The sequence below is a fragment of the Loxodonta africana genome, chromosome 9, assembly GCF_030014295.1.
Source record: "Loxodonta africana isolate mLoxAfr1 chromosome 9, mLoxAfr1.hap2, whole genome shotgun sequence".
In the NCBI taxonomy this organism is placed as follows: domain Eukaryota; kingdom Metazoa; phylum Chordata; class Mammalia; order Proboscidea; family Elephantidae; genus Loxodonta; species Loxodonta africana.
Window position 1 is genome coordinate 47088704 of NC_087350.1, and position 20986 is coordinate 47109689.

The window sequence follows — 20986 nt, forward strand, 5'->3', positions numbered from 1 at the left end:
TGTGGTTCTGTTAAGACTCTGCTCCAGGAACTTTCCCGGATTCTGCATGGGCTGGGTTAGGCAGCCCTGCTCTGGCTCTCACAGCCCCCTGGGCCAGCCTCTCCAGCCCCTAAGCATTTGGGCAATTGTAGCCCAGATAGAGGGCAAAGGATGAGCAATGGTTTGGAGATGTGACCCAGCCCTAAGTTAGGGTTTTTCCTTCAAAGACTCTGAACAGTGCCTTCATCATAACTTTAGCTGCTATATGAATCCTCTTAACTGATGTCTTCCATTTCACAGATAAGGAGGCTGAGTCACTTGCTCAAGGCCACAAACTTATAAGCAACAGAGGTGGTTTTGGATTTTCAGGCTCACACTGTTCATCACCTTGCCAGACTCAGGAGGGAACTGCCCTGTTGGAGACACCAGATTGAGGGCAAGGACTGTAGCATCTTACATACCAGATTCCTAGGGTCTAAGTGAATGAATGGATGAGTGAGTGAATGGGTCAGAAGGTACAGCCCGAGTAGAACCTTGACCAGGCTGCGGATGGGCTGGGGGACTCAGGGGTTGGTGTAAGCTTAGGTGGCGTGCACACAGGCTAGGGGGAGTCAAGGCAGAGTTTATTGGCCCCTGAGCCCCCCATTCCATTCCTTCTCCTCCTCTCAGAGCCAGGCTGGGACTGAGATGGAGAGGGTGACATGGACACACCCACAAGACAGAATAGCCTTGCCTGAGGGACAGCCAGGCAGTGACCCAGGGAGATGAGGATGAGGGGGAGGAGAGAAGGGGTGCTCTGTCCAGGTCTCCCACCACAAAAGGGGCAGCTAGGGCCATGCCGGGTCCTCCTCCTACTCTCCTGGAGACATGGGCAGGGCTGAGTGACACTTGGGCCCCTTTGGCCACCTGATCAGCTGGACCACTGCTGCCCGTGCCTACTCTGCTGGCTTCCTGAGTCTGAGGGCTTCTGCCCTGGTCCCACTTATGAGTGCCTGCTCTCTGGGAAGAACTTGAGACCCCTCCACCTCTCCCTGCCCTGACCCAAGACATCATCCTGAGGGAGCCTGGTCAGTCTCAGCTGGGGGACCAGAGGCCCTCCTGGCCTCGAAGACATAATATGGACATGAGGCTTTCACAGAAAACCTCTAGCAGGGGTGCGGAAGGTGGCAGTGAGTCACCTGGCAGTTTTTGGGGGAGGGGGTCAGCACCTCGGGGTGGAGGTGCTGGGCCCTGTTTGCTTCAGTCAGGCATCACCCAGGACCCCTCTAGGGTGGGAGCTGGGGCTCTGGATCCATCATCCACTGGCCCTCAGAGGGATGCGGGGGCAAATCACAGCTTCTGTTCGCCTGCCTGGATGCGGGTGTAGGCTTCTTGGTCCAGTGGGACGTAGCTGCCCTTCCGGCTGTCCAGATAGAAAAGTGGTTCTTTCACAATGGCTGGGTCAAAGCCCTCCTTCCGCAGCTCTGCCTTCTGGAACTTGTAGGTCCCTGGGGGAGTAGGGGAGACAAGGGCAAGAAAATCAGATGGTATAGGGCAGGGGCCCAAATTTCCAAGAACCTATTCATCAGTATCAAGGCGTCAGAGGGAAAAAGGGTTGGAGAGAAAGCAGAAAAAGGGGAAGTAAGGGAGGAGCGGGGCATGACCCTTTACAGTTTATAAAGACTGTTCCACTCGAGTATGGTTTGAGACTGTTACCCTGAGACAATCTTTAATCTTAAATTGAAACTATTGCCAAAGTAATCTGTAATTGAACTAAACAATAGTTCAGCTTAATAAGTAAAAGATGTCTGCCTTGAGCATGGTGCTCTTTAAAGAAACTGTGTATATGGGATCAAATTGACAACAGCTCAAAAGGTTAGGAGAGAAGCTTAGGCGGCAGCGAGTTTATCTGAATGGTGATAAAATAATCTGGAAAAAGACAGTGAGAATGGCTGCACAACTTGAAGAATATAATCAATGTGACTGGGCTGGACATGCAGAATTTGATGAATTGGCGTATGTTCTGCTATGTATATTTTCACCAGAAAAAAAAAAAGGGCGTTCCATCCATTACATTATGTAGTGCTTCTAAGAGTAGCCCTGGAAAGGGGGGCTGCAGCACCTCCCCCCACTTTGCAGATGGGGAAACTGAGACCTGAAGAATGGAAACCGCTTGCCCTGAGCAGGGAGCAGAACTCAGGTCTTGTGACTGTGATGGCTCCCTCTATGTGAGCACTTCTGTTACACAGGCGTGATGTCGTCTAATCTCTACATCAAGCCCTCGAGAGGCTGGCGCTCAGCTGTATTTTAGGGATTCTAAAATACACGTTTTTATGTTTAACATTTTTTAAACATCTCTTAAATGGTTTAATTAGCAACATTTTTTCTTTCTCAATAGTATTAAATTATGTATCTTTTAGTCAGTGGTATTAGCCCTCCTGTACAGACAAGACTGATGGTCAGAGAAGCACATCTCTGGGCCAAAGCCACACAGCTACTAAGTGGGGGAGCTGGGATTTGAATTCTGGTGTGAGAGATTGCCAAAAAAAAAAAAAAAAATCCCATCCCTGCACACACACTTCTCTGCAATGTGACTTTGTTGTTTCTTCTGGCAAGAGCTGGAGTCTTTCTCAGCCCCCATCTGAATCTGAACTGGCCTTATGATTTACTTTGATCAACAGAATGTGGCAGAAATAATATTGTGGGAGTTCTGAGTAAATCTAGGCCTCAAAGGGCTTTGAAGCCTCTACCCTGCCCTCTTGGGGGTGCCTGGAGAAGAGTCTAGCCTTCTGAAGATGAGAAGTCACACGAAGCAGAGATGAGTCATTGCAGCTGAGGTTCCCTAGACCTGTGCTGGCCAGTGTGGTAGCCATTGGCCATATGGTAGACATAACATAGACATGAAGCTTTCACAGAAAAACTCTGGAGGGGGTGGGAGAAGCAGCAGTGAGTCACTTGGCAGTTTTAAATTCAAATTAATTTAAATTTAAATTAGCTAGAATTAAACAAAACTTAAAATTCAGTTCCTCTGTCACACTGGCTACACTTCAAGTGCTCGATAGCCACCCAGGGGTAGCAGTAGCTACCATGTTAGACAGTGCAGGTACAGAACATTTCTATCACCATGAAAAGTTCCATCGGACAGCATGGTCAAATCAATTGGCTGAGGCCAGACAAGTAGGTGAGGCCATCTTAGACCACCCAGCCCCAGCTGAGTCACCACATGACTGCAGTTTTCTGACTGACCCCAGGAGAGACCAAAAGAAGAACTGCTTAGTTGAACTTAGCCCAAAAATTGTTGACCCGCAGGATCATGAGCAAATAAAGTGGTTGTTCTGAGCTATAAGTAAGTTTTGGGGAGGTTTGTTCTACAGCCAGGCCTATCTTAAACCCTAGGCCTCATAGATTCCCTGGACAGAGAAGTCAGTTGCTGTCCAATCCTCAGGGAGCTTGCATTGTTGGTCAGGAGTTCAGTACCAGTGTCCCCATCCAGTGCTACAATGAAGCCCAAGACCCTCCCCTCTATTTCAGTTGTTCCCAGAGGCATGGGGCCAGATCAGTCATGGCAGCAGGCCTTCCATCAAGGGGCAGGAGTTGGCATAATGACCACATGGGAGGCAACCAGGTGGGTGTGGCCCAAGGGTGAGCAGCCAGGGAGAGACTGAGCATTGGCGGTGGTGGGGGGCCAAGGAAGGGATGGCACAGGGCTGAGGAGGGCAGGGGAAGGTCTTTGCTTCAGTGCTTCCTGCCAACCAAAGAACTCCTGAGCGGTCAGTAGACCAACAGGCAGAAAGATGGAACTGCTCTGCTGGGTGACAGTAGGCACACTGCTCATCTCTCACCTGGGCAATTGTGGCAGCCCCCTCACTCATCTCCCCGCCTACAGTCCTATCCCACTCTCCACACAGCAACCAGAAAGCTTTGCAGAACACAAATCTCAGCAGGTTACTACCCTATTCAAACACTTCTGTAGTTCCCTACTGCCCCTGGGGTAGTCTGAACACTCATTCCTGCCCACAAGGCCCCGAGTTCTGGCCCCTGCTGGCCTTTCTAGCCCACCTCACTCCACTACCTGCCTCTCTCTCTGCTCCAGCCTTTCATTCCTCCAGCACCCAAGCTCCTTCCTGCCTTGGGGACTTCACACTTGCTGTTTCCACAGCTGGGAATGCTTCTCACTTCCATAAAATCCTCCTTTTCACTCAAGTCTCAGCTTAAATGTCACCCCCTCATGGGAGCCTCTCAGTCATCCCAGCAGCAGGCCAAACCCCTGTCATTCACTTTTCTGACAGCCCAATCTTCTGTATTCCTTTCATCATCTTTGGAACTCCTTGCCCTATGGCTGCCTCCCTCGCTGCCCTAGATGCTCCAAGTAAGCAAAGGTCCTGCTTGAATTTGTTACCTGTATCCCCAAGGCCTAGCACAGTGCCTGGCACATAGTAGGCACTCAATAAATATTTGTCCCTGCTTTCTCTGGAAGCTCAGGTTGCTCACCCGTACACTGAGAGGTCAGTTTATCAACTCTCCGACAAGGCTATGGGTGAAAAGTCAAATGACAGCCACCCAGACCTCTCCAGAAGGAAACAGGAAGGGACCTAGGTCTGGAACCTGAGAGCTGAGTGGGGCTAGGGACAGACCTGTCTTGTGTAGCTCATGCAGGAAGCGCAGGAAGATGGGGCGGGCATACAGGGGCAGCTCCTTTTCCAGAACCTTTGCAAAGTGCTCCAGGTCACAGCTGCTAGCAGGGCTGGCCACAGCAGCCATTCCAGCCCGGCCCTCAGTTCCTGGAGGCAGTAAGGTGGACAGTGAGTGGCTGGTGGTGCCCTGGTGATGCCTCTCCACATGTGCCCCCCACCTCCCCACACGCACCTGGCACCTCAACGCCATACACTGCCACGTCGGCCATGTCCAGAAGGCGGCTGAGAGTGCCTTCCACCTCAGTGGTGGACACGTTCTCTCCCTTCCAGCGAAATGTGTCCCCCGTGCGGTCTCGGAAGTACAGGTAGCCCAGCTCATCCATCACCAACACATCGCCTAAGGAGCAGTTGTGTGAGGCAGGGCTTGGGCCTGCCCTGGCTCTGGACCCAGGGGCCTAAACCAGGCTGTCCTCACTGATCTAAACAATTTGTTTTACCATAAGGGCTGGACCTGGGGGAGTCCTTGGGAGATGTTCTCTGAAGATAGGGAAGGTCCTCTCATTCCTCCTTCCCCCAGGAAGGGGCTGCTAAGGAAAGAAGGGGGCTGTGAAGTGCTGGTGAGAGGGGCCCACCCACCAGAGAGGTAGGCCTGGTCCCCCTTCTTGAAGACATCGTTGGCAATCTTCTTGTTGTTGGCGCCCTGGTTGAGGTAGCCATCGAAGCGGCGCAGGGGGTCTTTCTGGATGATGCGGCCCACCAGCTGGCCTGGCTCACCTGTGGACCAGGAAGGCAGAGTCAGATTTGGAAGCATCCCAGGTGCCCTCTTCCATCTGCTCCCTCCACCCCAGTCACTCTGTGCCCTGATCTGACTTCTATTTACACTGCTCCCCATGGAAATGGCCTATTTCTCCCCTAGCCGAGGAGCTCCCTGAGGGCAGGGCACTTGCTTTGGCATGTCTGACACACACAGACCCTCAGCAATGTTTGTTCACTGAGTGGATGGAAAGATGAGCAAGGAAACAAACGTGTGGTCAACTCTACATGGACGGCCTAACCAAAAGCCAGCACTTACTGAGCCCTCCTCTGTGCCTGGCTCTGCCCTAAGAGCTTTATGTTATACTCTTTATCATGCTGAATTCTCAGGTCAACCTGATGAAGTGGGTGCTGCATCATCTCCCGTTGCAGATGAGGAAGCCCAGGCACAGAGAGGCTGATAACATGCCCACATCCCAGAGCTAAGTGTCTGAGCCAGGATCATTCTAGGTGGCCCAAGTCCTCTCAAGCCAACATGAAAATAAATGAATGGACTGGTAGATGAATGGGGTGGTGAATGAATGACTGGATGGATGAAAAATGAATGACTTGTAGCACTAAGAGAAGAGGTGACTGGTGGCCACTGGCCAGAGCAGGGCTCCCTACCCACCCACATCTGTTCCACCTCCCTCCTAGGCCAACTTCTTCCCCTCAGGCCCCCAACTCCAGCCCGAGGCAGACCTGGCTGGCAGGGAATGCAGATGCCATCGGGCCCCCGGATCAGCTCCATGGTGTCCTCATTGACACGTACCAGCCGGATGGGGTACACGAAGGACAGAATACGGCTGTTGAAGCCACAGGCACCCACCTGCAAAGGCCAAGACTTGGGCCTGGGTCGAGGTTGGGGAGCGCTCTGGCACCCACACTCCCACGCTGGAACTCTGCCCTTGCCTCTGCTCGCCCAGTGCCTTTCATGGAGCATCCCCACAGCAGCCCCACCCATGCCCCAACCTGGGCCGCACCTGGCTGTCGAAGTTGCCCAGGCTGCAGTTGCACTCAGTGGCCCCGTAGAACTCGGCCACCTGGGGGATGTTGAAGCGGCTGGAAAAGTCGGTCCAGATGGACTGCCGGAGGCCATTGCCTATCGCCATGCGTACCTGGTGCTGGTTTTCCACCTCCCGGGGTGGCTGGTTGAGGAGGTAGCGGCACAGCTCGCCGATGTACTGCACAATCTGGGGGTGGTCTTGGCGTGATTCCAGGCCCCTAAGGTTGCTCTCACTTAGCCACCTCCCAATCCCCAAACCACCTACCCCGACTAGTCCTTCTCCCCCAGGGGCTAGCTTTCCCTCTTGGGGCCTCAGTCTCCTCATCTGAACAAGGCAAATGCCCTGAGTGCCCTGAATAACCCCATCTGAATGAGTGGCCACCTCAGCTGTAAGACAGGCATCCCCCAGTGGGGTTAGTGGGAGGGTAGGAGGGGACAAGGACAGCTCATCCCCTTTCCTTCTCACTCACTGTACAGTTGTACTTGATACAATCATCCCAGAACCGGGAGGCTGAGAACTTCTTCCGAATCACCACTGTCAGGCCATGGAGCAAGCACTGTCCCATTCCCACAATGTTTCCTGAAGACAGAGAGGTGGACCCCAGAGGTCAGGGAGATGGGAGCCCCTTCCCTCCAGAGCCTTCTCTTGCCCAGACCAGACTCCTAACAGACCCTTTCCTCTGGTCTCTCCCCTTTTTATCCTGTTTCTCCTATGCAAACTGATCATACCTCTCCCCTGCTCAGACACTTTACATGGCTCCCCAGTGCCATCAGATCAAGGGTACACTCCTCAGATTGTCTTCCAGGGTCTCTGGATGGTCCCAAGCTCCTGCTCCCATGCCCATAACACGGCCATTCAGTCAGGAAGACTGACCTCACATCTGCCTGGCTTGGGTGAGCATCCTCCAGGGCCCCCATCACTGGGCTCTTCCTGTGTGCTGAGCTCCTGATGCTCGCCCTCTTCCATACTACCCATGCCATTTCTTGTATAAGAGGTAGGTTCCCACTATTCATCCTGCCCCAAACTCACACACCTGATTCCAAGCATCTTGAGGGCAGGAACTATATTTATCCAATCTCTATCTCCTCCCAAGCCCCTGAAACAAGTAGCAACGCTGTGCACATCTGTGGAACAAACTTGCGGTGCGGTTAATTACTTTTCCAGCCATGGTCTTGTGATGCCTACACAGGTGACTGGGTGGGGCTGTGCAAATAAGATAATTGTGGCCTACCAAGGGGATTAGTCAGTTTTGCCTTAAAAGAGAACCAAATCCAGAACAGAGAGGAGGAGCTCACCACCACCAAGGGAGGAGAAATCAGCAGGAGAGACCTAGCAGCAGAGACCCAGCAGCCAGAGATGGCACAGTGGGTTTCCCGGCCCATGGAGAGAAAATTGAGCACCTCTGGGCAGGGACTGAGGGCCAGCGAGAAGTATGCCTGTGAGCACAGCTGGGGAGAGGCTATCCTGATGGAAGAACTGTATTCTGAATGTTCTCGAGCCTAAATTGTAACTGTTACTTCCCTAATAGACCCCATAATTGTGAGTATGGCCTGTGAGTTCTGTGTGGCCATTGCAATGAATTATTGAACCCAGCAGAGAGTGCCGTGAGAGGGACAATTGGTGTCAGAATTGGTAGAAATGGCAGAGAGAGGAGGCGTGTCTGACCTTCACCTCATAGGAATCAGCCTTGGGCTATTGATCCTGGTTCTCCTTCCCCCTTGTGGGTTTGGAGACTGTCAGACACCTCCCTCACACCATTTTTATAGTTGGCGTCAGAAGCGGCATTCTTTGCAATGGCTCCAGACTCATGAAAGCATGGAACTTTGTCAGAGAAAGAACGAAGGGGCTTGGGAAGTGGAACTTTTGATTCTCACATGGCTGCTTTGGTTGTTTACCTGTAGTGGTCTGGGGCAAGAGCCAGGCCAGATAAGGAGGATGACTAATAGGGGACCAGGGTCTCCTGGTTCCACCCAGCCAGAGGCCCAAGGACACATGCTTATGAATGGGAAAATGGCTAAGTTGTAGAGAAGACTAAACTGCAATTTTTTAAAAGGGTTATGTGTTTAGGATTATGCCTTTATCTGAATGTACGGATGTTCACTGCTTCCCCTACCTAGTGTTATAAAACAAATTTGAACTGCGGACCCTTTGGTTAGCAGCTGTAGCACTTAAACACTACACCACCAAGGTTTCCAAATGTATGGTAGAAATGAATACTGGGTTTTATAGACTACACAGAACATGTAACTCTGCCTCCAGCCAATACTTGATTGGATGTTAACGGGGAACTAGGATTTGCCCAAAGAAACACGGGCTGTCTGAATGCAGTAGCCCTATGTACAGTGTAGGGGTTTAGGTCGAAAACTTGAGCTTACCCAGATTAAACATTTGAAAAGACTTGCAGAACCACCCAGAACTGCTGAGAGAATGGAAGATTTGCATTTGAAGGAAGAACTTACAGGAAAAAAGTGGCTGTTTTGCTTTTTGAATTTTGAGCAGGTGGGTTCACTGTTGGATGCATCCAGGCAGGAAAAGTCAGTGCCCATTGGAAGGAACCCCCTTCGAGGACTGGAAGTTAAAGGAAGCCAGTGAGTAGGCAGCTTGGTCTGCTCGCTTATGGTGACCACCTGGGTCCACTCAATGTGTAGAAGTGGGGGAAGTACAACAATGAAGAGACTGAATCTGGAATGTTCCCTTGGCAGCCACTGACCCAGCCCATGGGGGCTAGGGATGAGAGTGGGAGGGAGAGCTGGCCGGTCAGAGGTAAAAGGAGTTGCATGTGGATGCCTAAGTTTACAGGTGGGACCCAGTGACCTAGCCCAAGGCAGGGGCTAGGGATGAGAGTAAATGAGGGGCTGTCTGAAGTGCTGGGAGGTGTGTGTGAACTCTTGGGCCTGAGGCTGCTACCCATTGTGACCTAGCTTGGATGGCTAGGGATGAGCTGACCAGAACCCAACCAAGTGAGGAGAAAGATGTTTGACACACTGAGCTGGAGTAAACTGCTACACCAACTTGCTCTGGACTGGACCTTGCTTGTGGATGCAGATGCTCAAAGTCCCAAGAGGAACAGATTCTTCAAGACCAAAGAACATGCTTGTCTCCTTAGAGTATCGGTTCGATAAGGACGGGCAATTTAAGCACTGGTTATCTACAAGGTGGGTGGGGAGACTAAGGCATGAAGTGGCTGGCTTACACACTCTTTCGTGAGTATGCTTACGTTAAATGAGGGGGACAAGGAAGGATCCCCGCTGAATAGATTCCTCTTCCTGATGAGTCTGGGGAAGAGAGGGTAGGAGAAAATGCTGATAGGATTATATGATTCAGCTGTGAGTACTGATTGTTAGAAGGGTTAACTGTGATTGTAAAAACTAACTGTAGAAGCTGTAACTGAAAGAGTGGACTAAGGGGAGGCACTGCTGAACTGGAGTACAGTGGCTGATCCGAAAGTCCCTTAAAGGTTTTGTTTATGCTGATACCTCGTGAGGCTCATAGAAAGGGAATAATCCTCTAGGTTAAATCTTATCAGAGGCCAGAAAGAGTGAATCAGACAAGATGAACTGCTGGAGAGCCTGATCAAATCAGAAAGACCCTGCAGCAGACCTGACTGGCTGGCAGTTGAGTAACCTCACCCTGAGGATTCTTTGCCCTATTGAAGGACTTCTTGTTAACAACTGGGGATGGTAAAATGATTGGAACGGGGAAGTTATCCTCCAAATATGGAAGAACCATGGCTAGAAAAGCTAGGGAATGGCCTGCAGTGCCTTTCCACTCATGGTCTTGTGACTCCCACCTGGGTGATTGGGTGGGGCTGTGCAAATAAGATAATTGTGGCCCAGCAAGGAGACTGGTAGGTTTTGCCCTAAAAGAGCCAAATCCAGAACAGAGAGGAGGAGCCCACCACCACCAAGGAAGGTGAGACCAGCAGGAAAGACCCGGCAGGAGGAGATGACACAGTGGGCTTCCCGGCCCATGGAGAGAGAAAGCTGAGCGTCTCTGGGCAGAGACTGAGGGCCAGGGAGAGGCTATCCTGATGGAAGGACTGTATTCTGAGTATTCTTGAGCCTGAACTATAATTGTTACTTCCCCAACAAACCCCATAACTGTTAGCATGGCCTGTGAGTTCTGCGTGACCATTGTAACGAATTATCGAACCCAGCAGAGAGTGCTGTGGGAGGGACAATTGGTGTCAGAATTGGTAGAGATGGCAGAGAGAGGAGGTGTATCTAACCTCCACCTCATAGGAATTAGCCTTGGGCTGTTATCTTGGTTCTCCTTCCCCCTTGTGGCTTTGGAGGAGGTCAGACACCTCCCCTCACACCATTTTTACAGAACTAAACTATCAGACCCACCCAGGCTCCCTGTGGGACATTGCCACACACACCATGAGGCTGCCCTCATTTAATAGATGAGGAGATGAGGTGGAGTCAATGGCAATGTCTGGATCTGAACCCAGATATGACTCTAAGCTCAGGTGTTTCCACTAAAACATGCTGACAGTATGGGGTGGGGCTCCTGAGGACTTGGGGGGTGCTGGAGGCTGAGGGGGACTGGGCCAGGATTACCTGCTGAATGGTAGAGGGGGAGGCAGTCGTAGACAATGTCATCTGGCCGCATGCGGAATCCGTAGTACACCAAGGCAGCCATGCGGTAATACCTGGGAGGAGAGAGGGCGGAAGGGCTCAGCGGGCCTCTGCAAAGGCAGGAGGAGGGGTTCAAAGGCCTGCCTCCCCACCCCAGGCCCCTGCCCCTTACCTGCTATGCACTATGATGGCGGCTTTGGGCAGCCCAGTGGTGCCTGATGTGTAGATATAGAAGAGTTTATCTGACAGAAAAGAGAGACACGAGCAGCTATGAGAGGGAGCAGCATAGCCTCCCCACTGGACCTGGCACAGGGCTGGGCACAGAGTCAGATCAACAGATGGACGCGTGCTTGTGTCCTTCAATACTTGCTCCCATCACACCTCTTCCAGGAAGCTACTCTGATGACCCCAGACACTGCTCTCTGCTCTTAACGCCTGCCTCTATCCACTTAGCAAGTGTTTTCTGGGCCCTCCGTCTGCGCCAGGCCCAGGAGAGACATCAGTGACTAAGATGGGCACAGTCCCTGCCCTCAAGGAAGTCACAGCTGAGTGGAACAGTCAGATGAGTACACAGGCAATGCCAATCCTGAGCACAAAGTGCTGGGATGAAGGTGAGAAGCACAGGACCTATCAAAACACAGTGGAGGCACTTGACCCAGGCTTGAGGGAGGGGAGGAGGCAGCAGGGTGAGCTTCTGGAAAGAGGTGATGCCTGTGCCAAGTCTTAGAGCTACAAGTAGTGGGGAGTTCAGATAGAGGAAGAGACTGGGCGCTGTACCACTGACCATTTATTTATCCCACCCTTCCACCCTGAATAGGACTGCCACAAATCAGTTTGTACTAGTGTCCACCAAAACTCATGCCCACCTGGAACCTGCAAACGTGACCTTATTTGGAAATAGGTCTTTACAGATATAAATCAAGTTAAGAGGAGGTCACAGTATTAGGGTGGGCTCTACTCCAATGACTGCTGTCTTTATCCATTGCCATCTAGTTGATTGCGACTCATAGGACAGAGTAATCTGCCCCATAGGGTTTCCAAAGTGACAATTTTTACAGAAGCAGGCTGCCACGTCTTTCTCCCGCAGAGTGGCTGGTGGGTTCGAACTTTGGACTTTTCAGTTAGCAGCCAAGTACTTAACCATGGGGTCACCAGGACTCCTGGAGTCCTTAGAAGAAATCAGAAACTTGGACACAGACACAGAGAAGGAACAAAGCCGTGTAAAGGAAGCAGAGATTAGGGTCATGCTGCCACAGCTGAGGAACGCCAAGGACTGCCAGCAACCACCAGAAGCTAGAAGAAGGAAGGATCCTCCCCTCGAGCCTTCAGAGGGGACATGGCCCTGCTGACACCTTGATTTCAGACTTCTAGCCTCCAAAACTAAGGGAGAGTAAGTGTCTGTTGTTTTAAGCCATGCAGTTACAGCTGCCCCAGGAAACTAATAGAAGCTTCTGCACAAGGCTCAGCCCAACAGAAAGGAGGTTCCTGGAGGTCAGGAGCTCTGAGGGATGACTCCACTTTATGTAACAACTATCCCATGCTCTTTGAATGCCTGTGTATGCCAGCCCTAGGCTGGGTCCCATGGGGGCACCCAGGTGAATCAGCCAGAGCCCCTGCCCTCCAGTAGCTTACAAAATCACCAAAGATACTACTTAGCCATAACGAGAAATGAAGTCCTGATGCATGCCACAGCACGGCTGAACCCTGAAAACATCACACTGCACAAAATGTCATTTGCCAAAGGACAAGTACTGTGTGATCTCATTTACATGAAGTATCAAATATACATAAGCCCCTTGCTGTCAAGTTCATTCCGACTCAAGCAACCCTACAGGACAGGGTAGAATTGCCCCATAGGGTTTCCAACGCTGTAAATCTTTTTTTATTTTTTAAATTGTACTTTAGATGAAGGTTTACAGAACAAACTAGTTTCTCATCAGTTAGTACACACATTATTCTGACACTGGTTAACAACCCCATGACATGGCAACACTCTCCCTTCTCAACCCTGGGTTCCCTATTACCAGCTTTCCTATTCCCTCCTGCCTTCCAGTCCCTGCCCCAGGGCTGGTGCGCCCCTTTAGTCTTGTTTTGTTCCATGGGCCTGCTCAATCTTTGGTTGAGGGCGAACCTCAGGAGTGACCTCATTACTGAGCTGAAAGGGTGTCTGGGGGCCATACTCTCAGGGTTTCTCCAGTCTCTGTCGGGCAAGCAAGTCTGGTCTTTCTTTTGGAGTAGAATTGTGTTCTACATTTTTCTCTAGCTCTGTCCAGGGCCCTCTATTATGATCCCTGTCAGAGCAGTCAGTGGTGGTAGCCAGACACCATCTAGTCATAATAGACTCAGTCTGGTGGAGGCCATGGTAGATGTGGTCCATTAGTCCTCTGGACTAATCTTTCCCTTATATCTTTAGTTTTCTTCACTCTTCCTTGCTCCCAAAGGGGCAAGACCAGTGGAGTATCCTAGATGGCTGCTCACAGGCTTTTAAGACCCCAGACACTTCTCACCAAAGTAAAATGTAGAACATTTTCTTTATAAACTGTTATGCCAATTGAGCTAGATTTCCCCAAGACTGCGGTCCCCACAGCCCTCGGCCCAGCAATGTGGCCCCTCAGAGTTTGGATGTGTCTGTGGAGCTACCATGAACTTGCCAAGGCTGTAAGTCTTTACGGAAGCAGACTGTCACATCTTTCTCTTGTGAAGCGGCTGATAGGTTCAAACTGCCAATCTTTTGGTTAGCAGATGAGTGCTTAACCACTGTGCCACCAGGGCTCCTTGCAAATATATAGAAACCAAAATTGTTAGTGGTCACTAAGGATGGAAGGAGCCCTGGTGCCACAACCATTAAGCACTCAGCTGCTAACCAAAAGGTTGGCAGTTCAAACCTACTCGGACGTTCCCCGAGAGAAAGATCTGGTGATCTGCTCCCGTAAAGGTTAAAAAAAACCAAACTTATGCCATCGAGTCATAGCGACCCTACAGGACAGAGGAAAACTGCCTCATAGGGTTTCCAAGGCTGACATTCTTACTGTAGTAGACTGTCACAGCTTTCCCCTGTGGAGGGGCTGGGGGGTTCAAATCGCTGACCTTCCAGTGAGCGCTTTAACCACTGCGCCACCAGGGCTCCTCTGTAAAGATTACAGCCTAGGAAACCCTATGAGACAGTATTACTCTGTTGCGTGGGGTCACTGTGAGTCAAAATCAGCTCAATGGCACCTGACAACAACAACTAAGAGTAGGAGGGAAGGAGGAGGAGGAGCTTTTGCTGAGGGGCAGTGAGTTGATGTTAATGGTGCTGGAAATGGTTGGGAAAGGGATAAAGAGAATGGTTGCACAACTTAAAAAATGCATTCAACCCCACTGAATTGTACAAGTAGAAATTGTTGAGATGGTGTACGTTGTTGTTATATGTATTTTCACAATTAAAAAAAAAAAGCACCAAGGAGACAAGACACGCATGCATAGGATGGAGGTTAAATAATAATGACAACAGTGGCCTATTACTGAGCACTTCCTGCTACACCCTAGCTTCAGGACTTCACCCACTGGGTTGTTTTCAATCCTCAAAGCCACCCTATAAAGTAGGTTCTGTTACTATCCTCAGTTTATGGCTGTGAGACATGAGGCTCAGAAGGGCAGATCAGGTGCCTGGGGTAACACAAAGGAAGCAGTAGAGGCTGGGATCTGATCTCAGCTCTGGTTGGAAAGCCCAAGCTGTGAGGTTACACAAGGAAGGTGTGTGAGAGGTGCCCAAGGACCAGGAGGCTGGAGTGTGGAGGAAGACAGGAGGAGGGGGAGGAAAAAGGAAGCCCCATGCACAGAGCAGATCACAGCTGGAGAGCCAACAGTGTCTTGTGCTGAATAGGAACTTGAAGAATTGCCCTTTGCCCCCAACCCCAGGCAAAATTCAAACAAACACAGGTTCCCAGTATTCACAGATCCTGTGTGCATCAGACATCAATGAAGGCTTTTTCAACAAACAAAAAAATTGGATTTTGTGAGCTCCTGTGAACTTGGCACCATGCTGGGCACCTGCACACACATCAGCTCATCTAACCCTCGCGGTAACCCTGGAGTATCTCAGGATTACTGTCCCCATTTTCCAGATGGGAAAAAAGGCTCTGGAAGGGGAAATAACTTGCTCCAGGTCATATGTCATGTTTGCAGAACCTAGGCCTTCTGGCCTCAGGGTCAGTGCTCTGCCCTTGGCTTATCTTAGAATCCCTGGCTGAGGATGGGGGGCCTACCTGTGAAGCCTTTGTCAGGGGCACTGGGCAGGTGCTTAGGGGCATCTTCCAGCAAGGGGTCCAGGTGCTTTGTACCAGCAGGCACCTCGCTGGGCTTCCAGGGGCCGGAGCAGAAGAGGCTCACTGAGGGGTCCAGGCTGGCGTGGATCTCACAGATAGCTGTAGGAAGAGAGGGCAGGTCAGCAGGCAGGCCAGGAAGCCCTATGTTCCTAGGACCTGTGTTCATGTCAGGGTAGGGATGTTGTCAGGGGAGAATGACTGAGTTGGGGCATAGGAGGCCACTTCCAGAGATGGATAAAGCACCTAGGACCCCATAACAAAGGAAGATGCTGACTGAAGCAACATCTCCCAGTTGCTGGAAACCCTGCGGGTAATGGTTAAGAGCTATGACTGCTAACCAAAAGGTCAGCAGTTCGAATCCACCAGGTGCTCCTTGGAAACTCTATGAGGCAGTTCTACTCTGTCCTATACAGTCACTATGAGTTGGAATCGACTCAAAGGCAACAGGTTTGATTTTTTTTGATTCTCCCATTAGCTGCTGGCTAACTACACCAGTGGCTCTTTACATGCGTTCTCCTGCTGACACAACCCTAGGAAGTAGATACCAGTAACAGCTCATTTTACAGACAAGGAAACTGAGGCTCTGAGAATGGAAGGGACTCGCTCACAGCTAGTGTGTGCTGGGCCTAGGATTCAAAGTCAGCACTACCTCACATCAAAGTTTGAGTTCTTAACCACTGCCACACTACGCCATGGGGTTTGGTTGGAAGGAGTATTGGGGGTCAAAAGCTAGGGGCCCTCCAGTCCCTTCAGAGAGCGAGAAGCTTCTCTCAGGCTCCCCTGTGCACTACAGACATTCAGATATTCATCTGCGCTGGGTATAGGCAGTCCTGGCCTGTTCGAATTCACTTCCTCTGGCTTCCACTTGAATCGTCCAAACCTCTCCTTAAGGTATCTTTCCTTCTCTCCTTTCAGCATCTTAATAACCTTCCCTCTCCATTACCCCACAACCATGGCAGTGTGGGAGAAAAAACACAGACACTGTGGCCACACCCAAGATCAAATCCAAAAATGTGGGATGGCACCTCAAATTATTTAAAAAATCCAGATTTACTGGACCAGTTGAGACCAGAGGATTCCTGAGACTATTGCTCTGAAATACATGCTAATCCTTGAGCCAAAACTATCCCGAGGTCACCTTTTAGCTAAATAATACATTGGCTCACAAAATAAAGAATATCACCTGTGGGCACTGTGCCTTTTTAAAAAATCATCTATATAAGACTAAATGGTCAAAAGTTACTTTAAAATACAGATGAGAGAGGAGGTAAGGGACCAGGGAAACTAGATTACTAGAAATAGAACAATCGGAACAGAAATAATGAGAATGTTCACGTATTTGTGGAGAATATAACCAGTGTCAATGAACAAATCGTGTAGAAATTGTTGAATGGGAATCTAATCTGCTGTGTAAACTTTCACTGAAAACACAGTAAAACATTTTTTTTTACAAAAGATCAAATCCAAGTGCCACTGCTATGTGACCTCAGGTGAGTTCCTCAAATCCCACTGAACCTGTCTCCTCACCTGTAAAGCCCAGCTGATAATCCCTATAGCACTAAGTCTCTGTAAAGATCAAAGCTGCAGCCCAGAGAGCACCCGGCTTAGCATCCTGTCAGTGCTCAACGCGGCAGCAAATAAAGCACACGCTCTGTGAGGAGTGTGGGGAATGGATTCATACTCCCATTTTATAGATGAGGCAAGCGAGGCCTAATTAGTCACAAGAACATTTACCATGATATCTATATTAGAGCTTCAGGTAAAGTATCTCCTTGAAAATGGTAGAGGGTAGGTGCAAAAGCTGAGGAAACTGAGGCTCAGAGAATTTAGGAGCTCCAGCTTACAAGGGGCAGAGTCCGGCTGGTCTGACTTCAAGGCTCATGCCCTTAACCACTGAGCCATGATGGCTTCCTCAGAGGGGAGCTGTGGCCTGTATAAGGTCCTGAGGGACTCCCTACCTATGCCCCATCTACTTACTCACCCTGCTGGGGCTTACCTGGGGCCATCTCGCTGCCAAAGATGAGGGCCCGTGCCCGGGAGGTGGTCAAGCAGTGGCGCAGGGCATCCCGCCGGAGGTTAGTGTTGATGAGTGCTGCCTCCACACCCAGCTTGGCCATGCCCAGCCACAGGCCCACGAACTCGTTGCGGTTCTCCATGAATAGGGCAGCCACATTACCCGAGGCCAGGCCCTGGGCCTGCAGGAAGTTGGACACGCTGCTCGAGTAGTCATCCAGCTGGCGGAAGGTCCAGCGGGCGTCTGTGCCCTCGAAAATCAGGGCTGTCTTGTCAGGGTGGCGCTGTACCGTAGAGGCAAACAAAATGGGCACCGTCCGCTTCTCCCGCAGGTACCTCCGCACCTTTGCCTTCACCTTCAGGAGCACCAGGCCGCCACTGTATGAGAGCAAGGGAGCTGTATCTGCCTGGTGCAGGGTCTTGACACCCCAGCCCAGGTTTCAGCCCCCCCAGTCTGAGCCTCATCTGTCAGATCACTTATAACATTCCCCTTTCTGAGCACTGACTAGGTGCAAGACACTGAATAAGCCCTGCCACGTGCATGATCTTAACGATGTCTCATAATCATGCTAAGGGCCTAGTGAAGTTACTCTCTCCCCTGTATAGATAAAGGAACTGAGGCTCAGATGGTGCAGTGGCTGGCCCAGAGCCTCACAAGTGAGATGTGGCCAAGTTGGTATTTGAATACCAGACCTCTCTGCCTCCAGAGTTCAACTCCTACCCCCTAGGCTGTGCTCTGAGCCTACTTCTCTGTCAGAAGCCTTTCAGCCTCCTCAGAATCCAGAGTTCAAGTCCGAACTCCTCATTTGGGGCCTCTCACAGCCCCTGTAATGTACCTGCCTGCCACCTCTCATCGCCATGGTAAATAAAGGATGAATTTGCCAACTGGGCTCTGTCTTGTCACCACCTTGTCTCCTGTGCCCTGCTTTATGCTGGGCACAACAGAGTAGATGCTCAGCAAATGTTTCTGGAATCATTTGGCAACATCTGTCTTTCCTGTCCACCCCACCCCACCACTGCCTTCTAGCCCCCCTGGAACTCCCTCAGCTCTCCAAACTCTGTGCCTTTGCTGATGCTGTTCCCTCTAGTTGGAATACCCTCCTCCCACCACCTTCAAGGCACAGCCCAAGTATAGTTACTTTTCCTCCAGGGGACACTCTGATTCCCTAGGCCCCTGGCCTAAAGCCATCTCTCCTTGCTCTACCACACTCCCACAGCTTTGATGACCCTTCTTGCTGTGGTCACTTGATGCTGTGTTCTGTAATCAATTCAGATTGACAAATGCTGAGCTGCCTAGCGTGGGACAGTGCTAGATCTGGTACATAGTGGTGGGCAAGACCACCAGTTTCTGCCTGCATGATGCGAACAATTTAGCGGTTTACTATCTCCTTCTTATCTCCCTGACCAGTCTGAACTTGGCCCAGGAGTGGACCTGCCTTGTTCCTCTCTGGGCCCCAGAGCCCAGCCAGGTGCCCGGCACAGAGGAGGTGGGAGCAGGCGTTTCTGGTACAGGATGCCCCTGTGGACCACGACTGGCTTTCTTTTGGTAGCAGGTTCTCCCAGACATCTGACTCAGGGCTCTGCACAGGATTGTCAGTGCCCCTGTGCCCACTCAGACTCATGCCAAACTGAGGGCAGGGCATTTCCCACAGGAAATCTCTTCATCCTCTCACGAGTCGTTGGGAACTCTAGTTAGGGCAATTCCCCAGAAGGAGACTTTGACCTTGGAGATGAAGGTTCTAGGTACTGCAAAGCTTACTCCTCTGGGGTTCAGGTGTCCTGTGCTGACAGAGGCCATGGGGACATTTGGGGGATTAGAAGCCCAACATGGCATGGGAGATCCCAGGAAGGGCTAGACCAGGTACTCACAAGATGTCGCGTCTGATGGTCTTGAAAAAAATCCGGATGAAGCGCCAGCCACCAGACCCCAGGTAAAGGAGCAGCAGGGAGAATCCCACCTGGGTCCAAGGCAGTTTCAGCACCAGCTGAGAGAACAGCAGTACCCCTAACAGAGATGCCCCAAGCAGCATCGTGGCCTGTGGGCACAGGGTGGTCAGCACACAAAAACTTCTGTGTTCCTTGAGTACCCCACTTCCTGGCCCAGGCAGCCAGACTACTGTTACCCTAAAGGGATGAGCCCTAGCCACACTGAGTGGGGTGGCTGAGGACAGGAGTCCTTTCCCAGACTTGGCTCCCATGGCTGGCTGGAAGGGGCAGGCTACAGGCATGAGACTTGAGGTGGGGAGTTTCAAGGGTGAGAGGCAGGTGGCTGGCTGGGTTCTAGTTTCCTAGTGCCATCTCTGCCTGCCACTCTCCGAGTGACCTTGGGCAAGACCCTTTTCCACTTTGGGCCTTAGCCTCCCTCTCTGTACCATGATGTAGCGAGGCTCACTCTCTGAGGCCCTTCCAGCCAGAACAGGGCAGTCCACTCTCCTGGCACTCAGGATACCTATCAAGGTAAAGGTGGCTAGAGACCTAATTAAGTGTCCCCAGCTCAATTCCCCACTCGGAGACCTAGGGAGGTTCTGTGGATGGCCAAACCACAGCATTCAAAGGGGAAGGGGATGCCGCTCAGTCCCGCCCATAGGCACAAGGAGTGCCTTGCCTCTGCTGGCCGATAGAGGGCAGCAGAACAAACAGACAGAGCCTTGAGGTGCCTGAGAGGTGACCGCCCAGGGGGAAAGGTGATTGATCGCCCAGGGAAAAGGTGATTGAGACTGAGGAACAGGGCCTTGAACACAACCCTACACACTTAACCAGTAGCTCAGCCGAATATTTGAGTCTGGGACTTAAGGGAATGGAAACTGCTGACTATGCCGCAAGGGTTGGGCTGAGATAAGGACTCTACGGCTCTATTCCTGACGCTCTGCGGACTTGCTCAAGGGAGCAGCAAGATGGGACTCAGTTTTCCCTTGGGTTCTCCTATTCCTGGGGAGGGGATGAAAGTCTGAAGTAGCCTGAGAATGTCTGCGCCAGCCAGGATGAAGACATGGTCCAGAACAGAGAGAGCCCTTACAAATCGATCCCTCTACTCCCCGCGAAAAGCCAAAAGCCGGGGGACCGAACCAGCGGCCCAAACCCCAATGTCTGGGTCTCCAGGGTCCTCGGACCTTTGGCCTCCCAGGGCCCGCCAGGGCAGAGGGCAGGAACCCACCCAGGACAGCCGGGAGATGGGTCAAAAACGGGAGGGCCTCCGGCCTGGGTCATGCGGACACCCTCCGCCCTAGATAACCCGGGTAACAAAGCGCCGGGCTGGAGACAGAGGAGCAGGGCTCGCCCCCCACCCAAGGCTGGCCTCGCCGATTGGGCCAGGCACGTTCCCCTGCCCAGGGACTTGCCGACCCGGCCTGTGCTTACCCGGCGTCAGCCCCACCGCTCGGTGCCCCGTCCAGATGCGGCCCGGCTGCTGCAGCGGCGTAGGGAGCGCGCAGGGCATCAGCCGCCCCTGTGCGCTCAGAGCAGGGTCTCGCAGAGCTTCGTCGCCTCGGAGCCCTGCATGGCCCGGCCCCCCGGACAGCCCCGCCCGCCGTCCGGCCCCGCCCGCCCGCCCGCCACGCTCCTCCCCCGGCCGCCTCCCGCAACCCAAACCGGCTACGCGGACAGGTAGCACAGCCTCCCGCGCCTTCCCCGCAGCCGGCGCGCGCAAAGCCGGTCGCGCAGCGAAGCCCCAGCGCCGCCCGAAGCCGCCTGGCTTC

At 51.9% G+C, this 20986-nt stretch overlaps 1 protein-coding gene across 3 annotated transcripts; it reads right to left on the bottom strand.

Annotated features, from left to right (window-relative positions):
* Nucleotides 1–581: 581 nt before the first annotated feature.
* SLC27A4 (solute carrier family 27 member 4) lies at nucleotides 582–20742 on the bottom strand. 3 transcript variants are annotated; one of them, XM_003407696.3, is made up of 13 exons: nucleotides 20649–20742; nucleotides 19161–19327; nucleotides 17275–17669; nucleotides 15219–15377; nucleotides 11144–11213; nucleotides 10954–11045; nucleotides 6861–6970; nucleotides 6368–6577; nucleotides 6087–6213; nucleotides 5229–5366; nucleotides 4825–4989; nucleotides 4593–4739; nucleotides 582–1466 (listed from the first exon to the last, which is right to left on the bottom strand). In XM_003407696.3, the coding sequence occupies exons 2-13, from the start codon at nucleotides 19319–19321 to the stop codon at nucleotides 1309–1311; spliced, it is 1932 nt and encodes a 643-aa protein (XP_003407744.1). In that variant the 5' UTR covers nucleotides 19322–19327; nucleotides 20649–20742; the 3' UTR covers nucleotides 582–1308. The 3 variants fall into 3 exon arrangements, with proteins under 3 accessions (XP_003407744.1, XP_023400641.1, XP_064147441.1); XM_023544873.2 differs by lacking the exon at nucleotides 20649–20742 and having other exon boundaries at nucleotides 19161–20551; XM_064291371.1 differs by lacking the exons at nucleotides 582–1466; nucleotides 4593–4739; nucleotides 6087–6213; nucleotides 20649–20742 and having other exon boundaries at nucleotides 4848–4989; nucleotides 19161–20557.
* Nucleotides 20743–20986: the final 244 nt, after the last annotated feature.

What these genes read in the sequence shown, in the direction of transcription:
- SLC27A4 (XM_023544873.2), bottom strand. Translation starts at nt 19,519, where the DNA reads ATGCCTGTAGCCTGCCCCTTCCAGCCAGCCATGGGAGCCAAGTCTGGG. An exon ending in CCCTGACAAAGGCTTCACAG is followed by an intron (nt 11,214 to 15,218) that starts GTAGGCCCCCCA and finishes CTTTTCTGTCAG; the next exon opens with ATAAACTCTTCTATATCTAC. An exon ending in CTGCATTCCCTGCCAGCCAG is followed by an intron (nt 5,367 to 6,086) that starts GTCTGCCTCGGG and finishes CCTGGTCCACAG; the next exon opens with GTGAGCCAGGCCAGCTGGTG.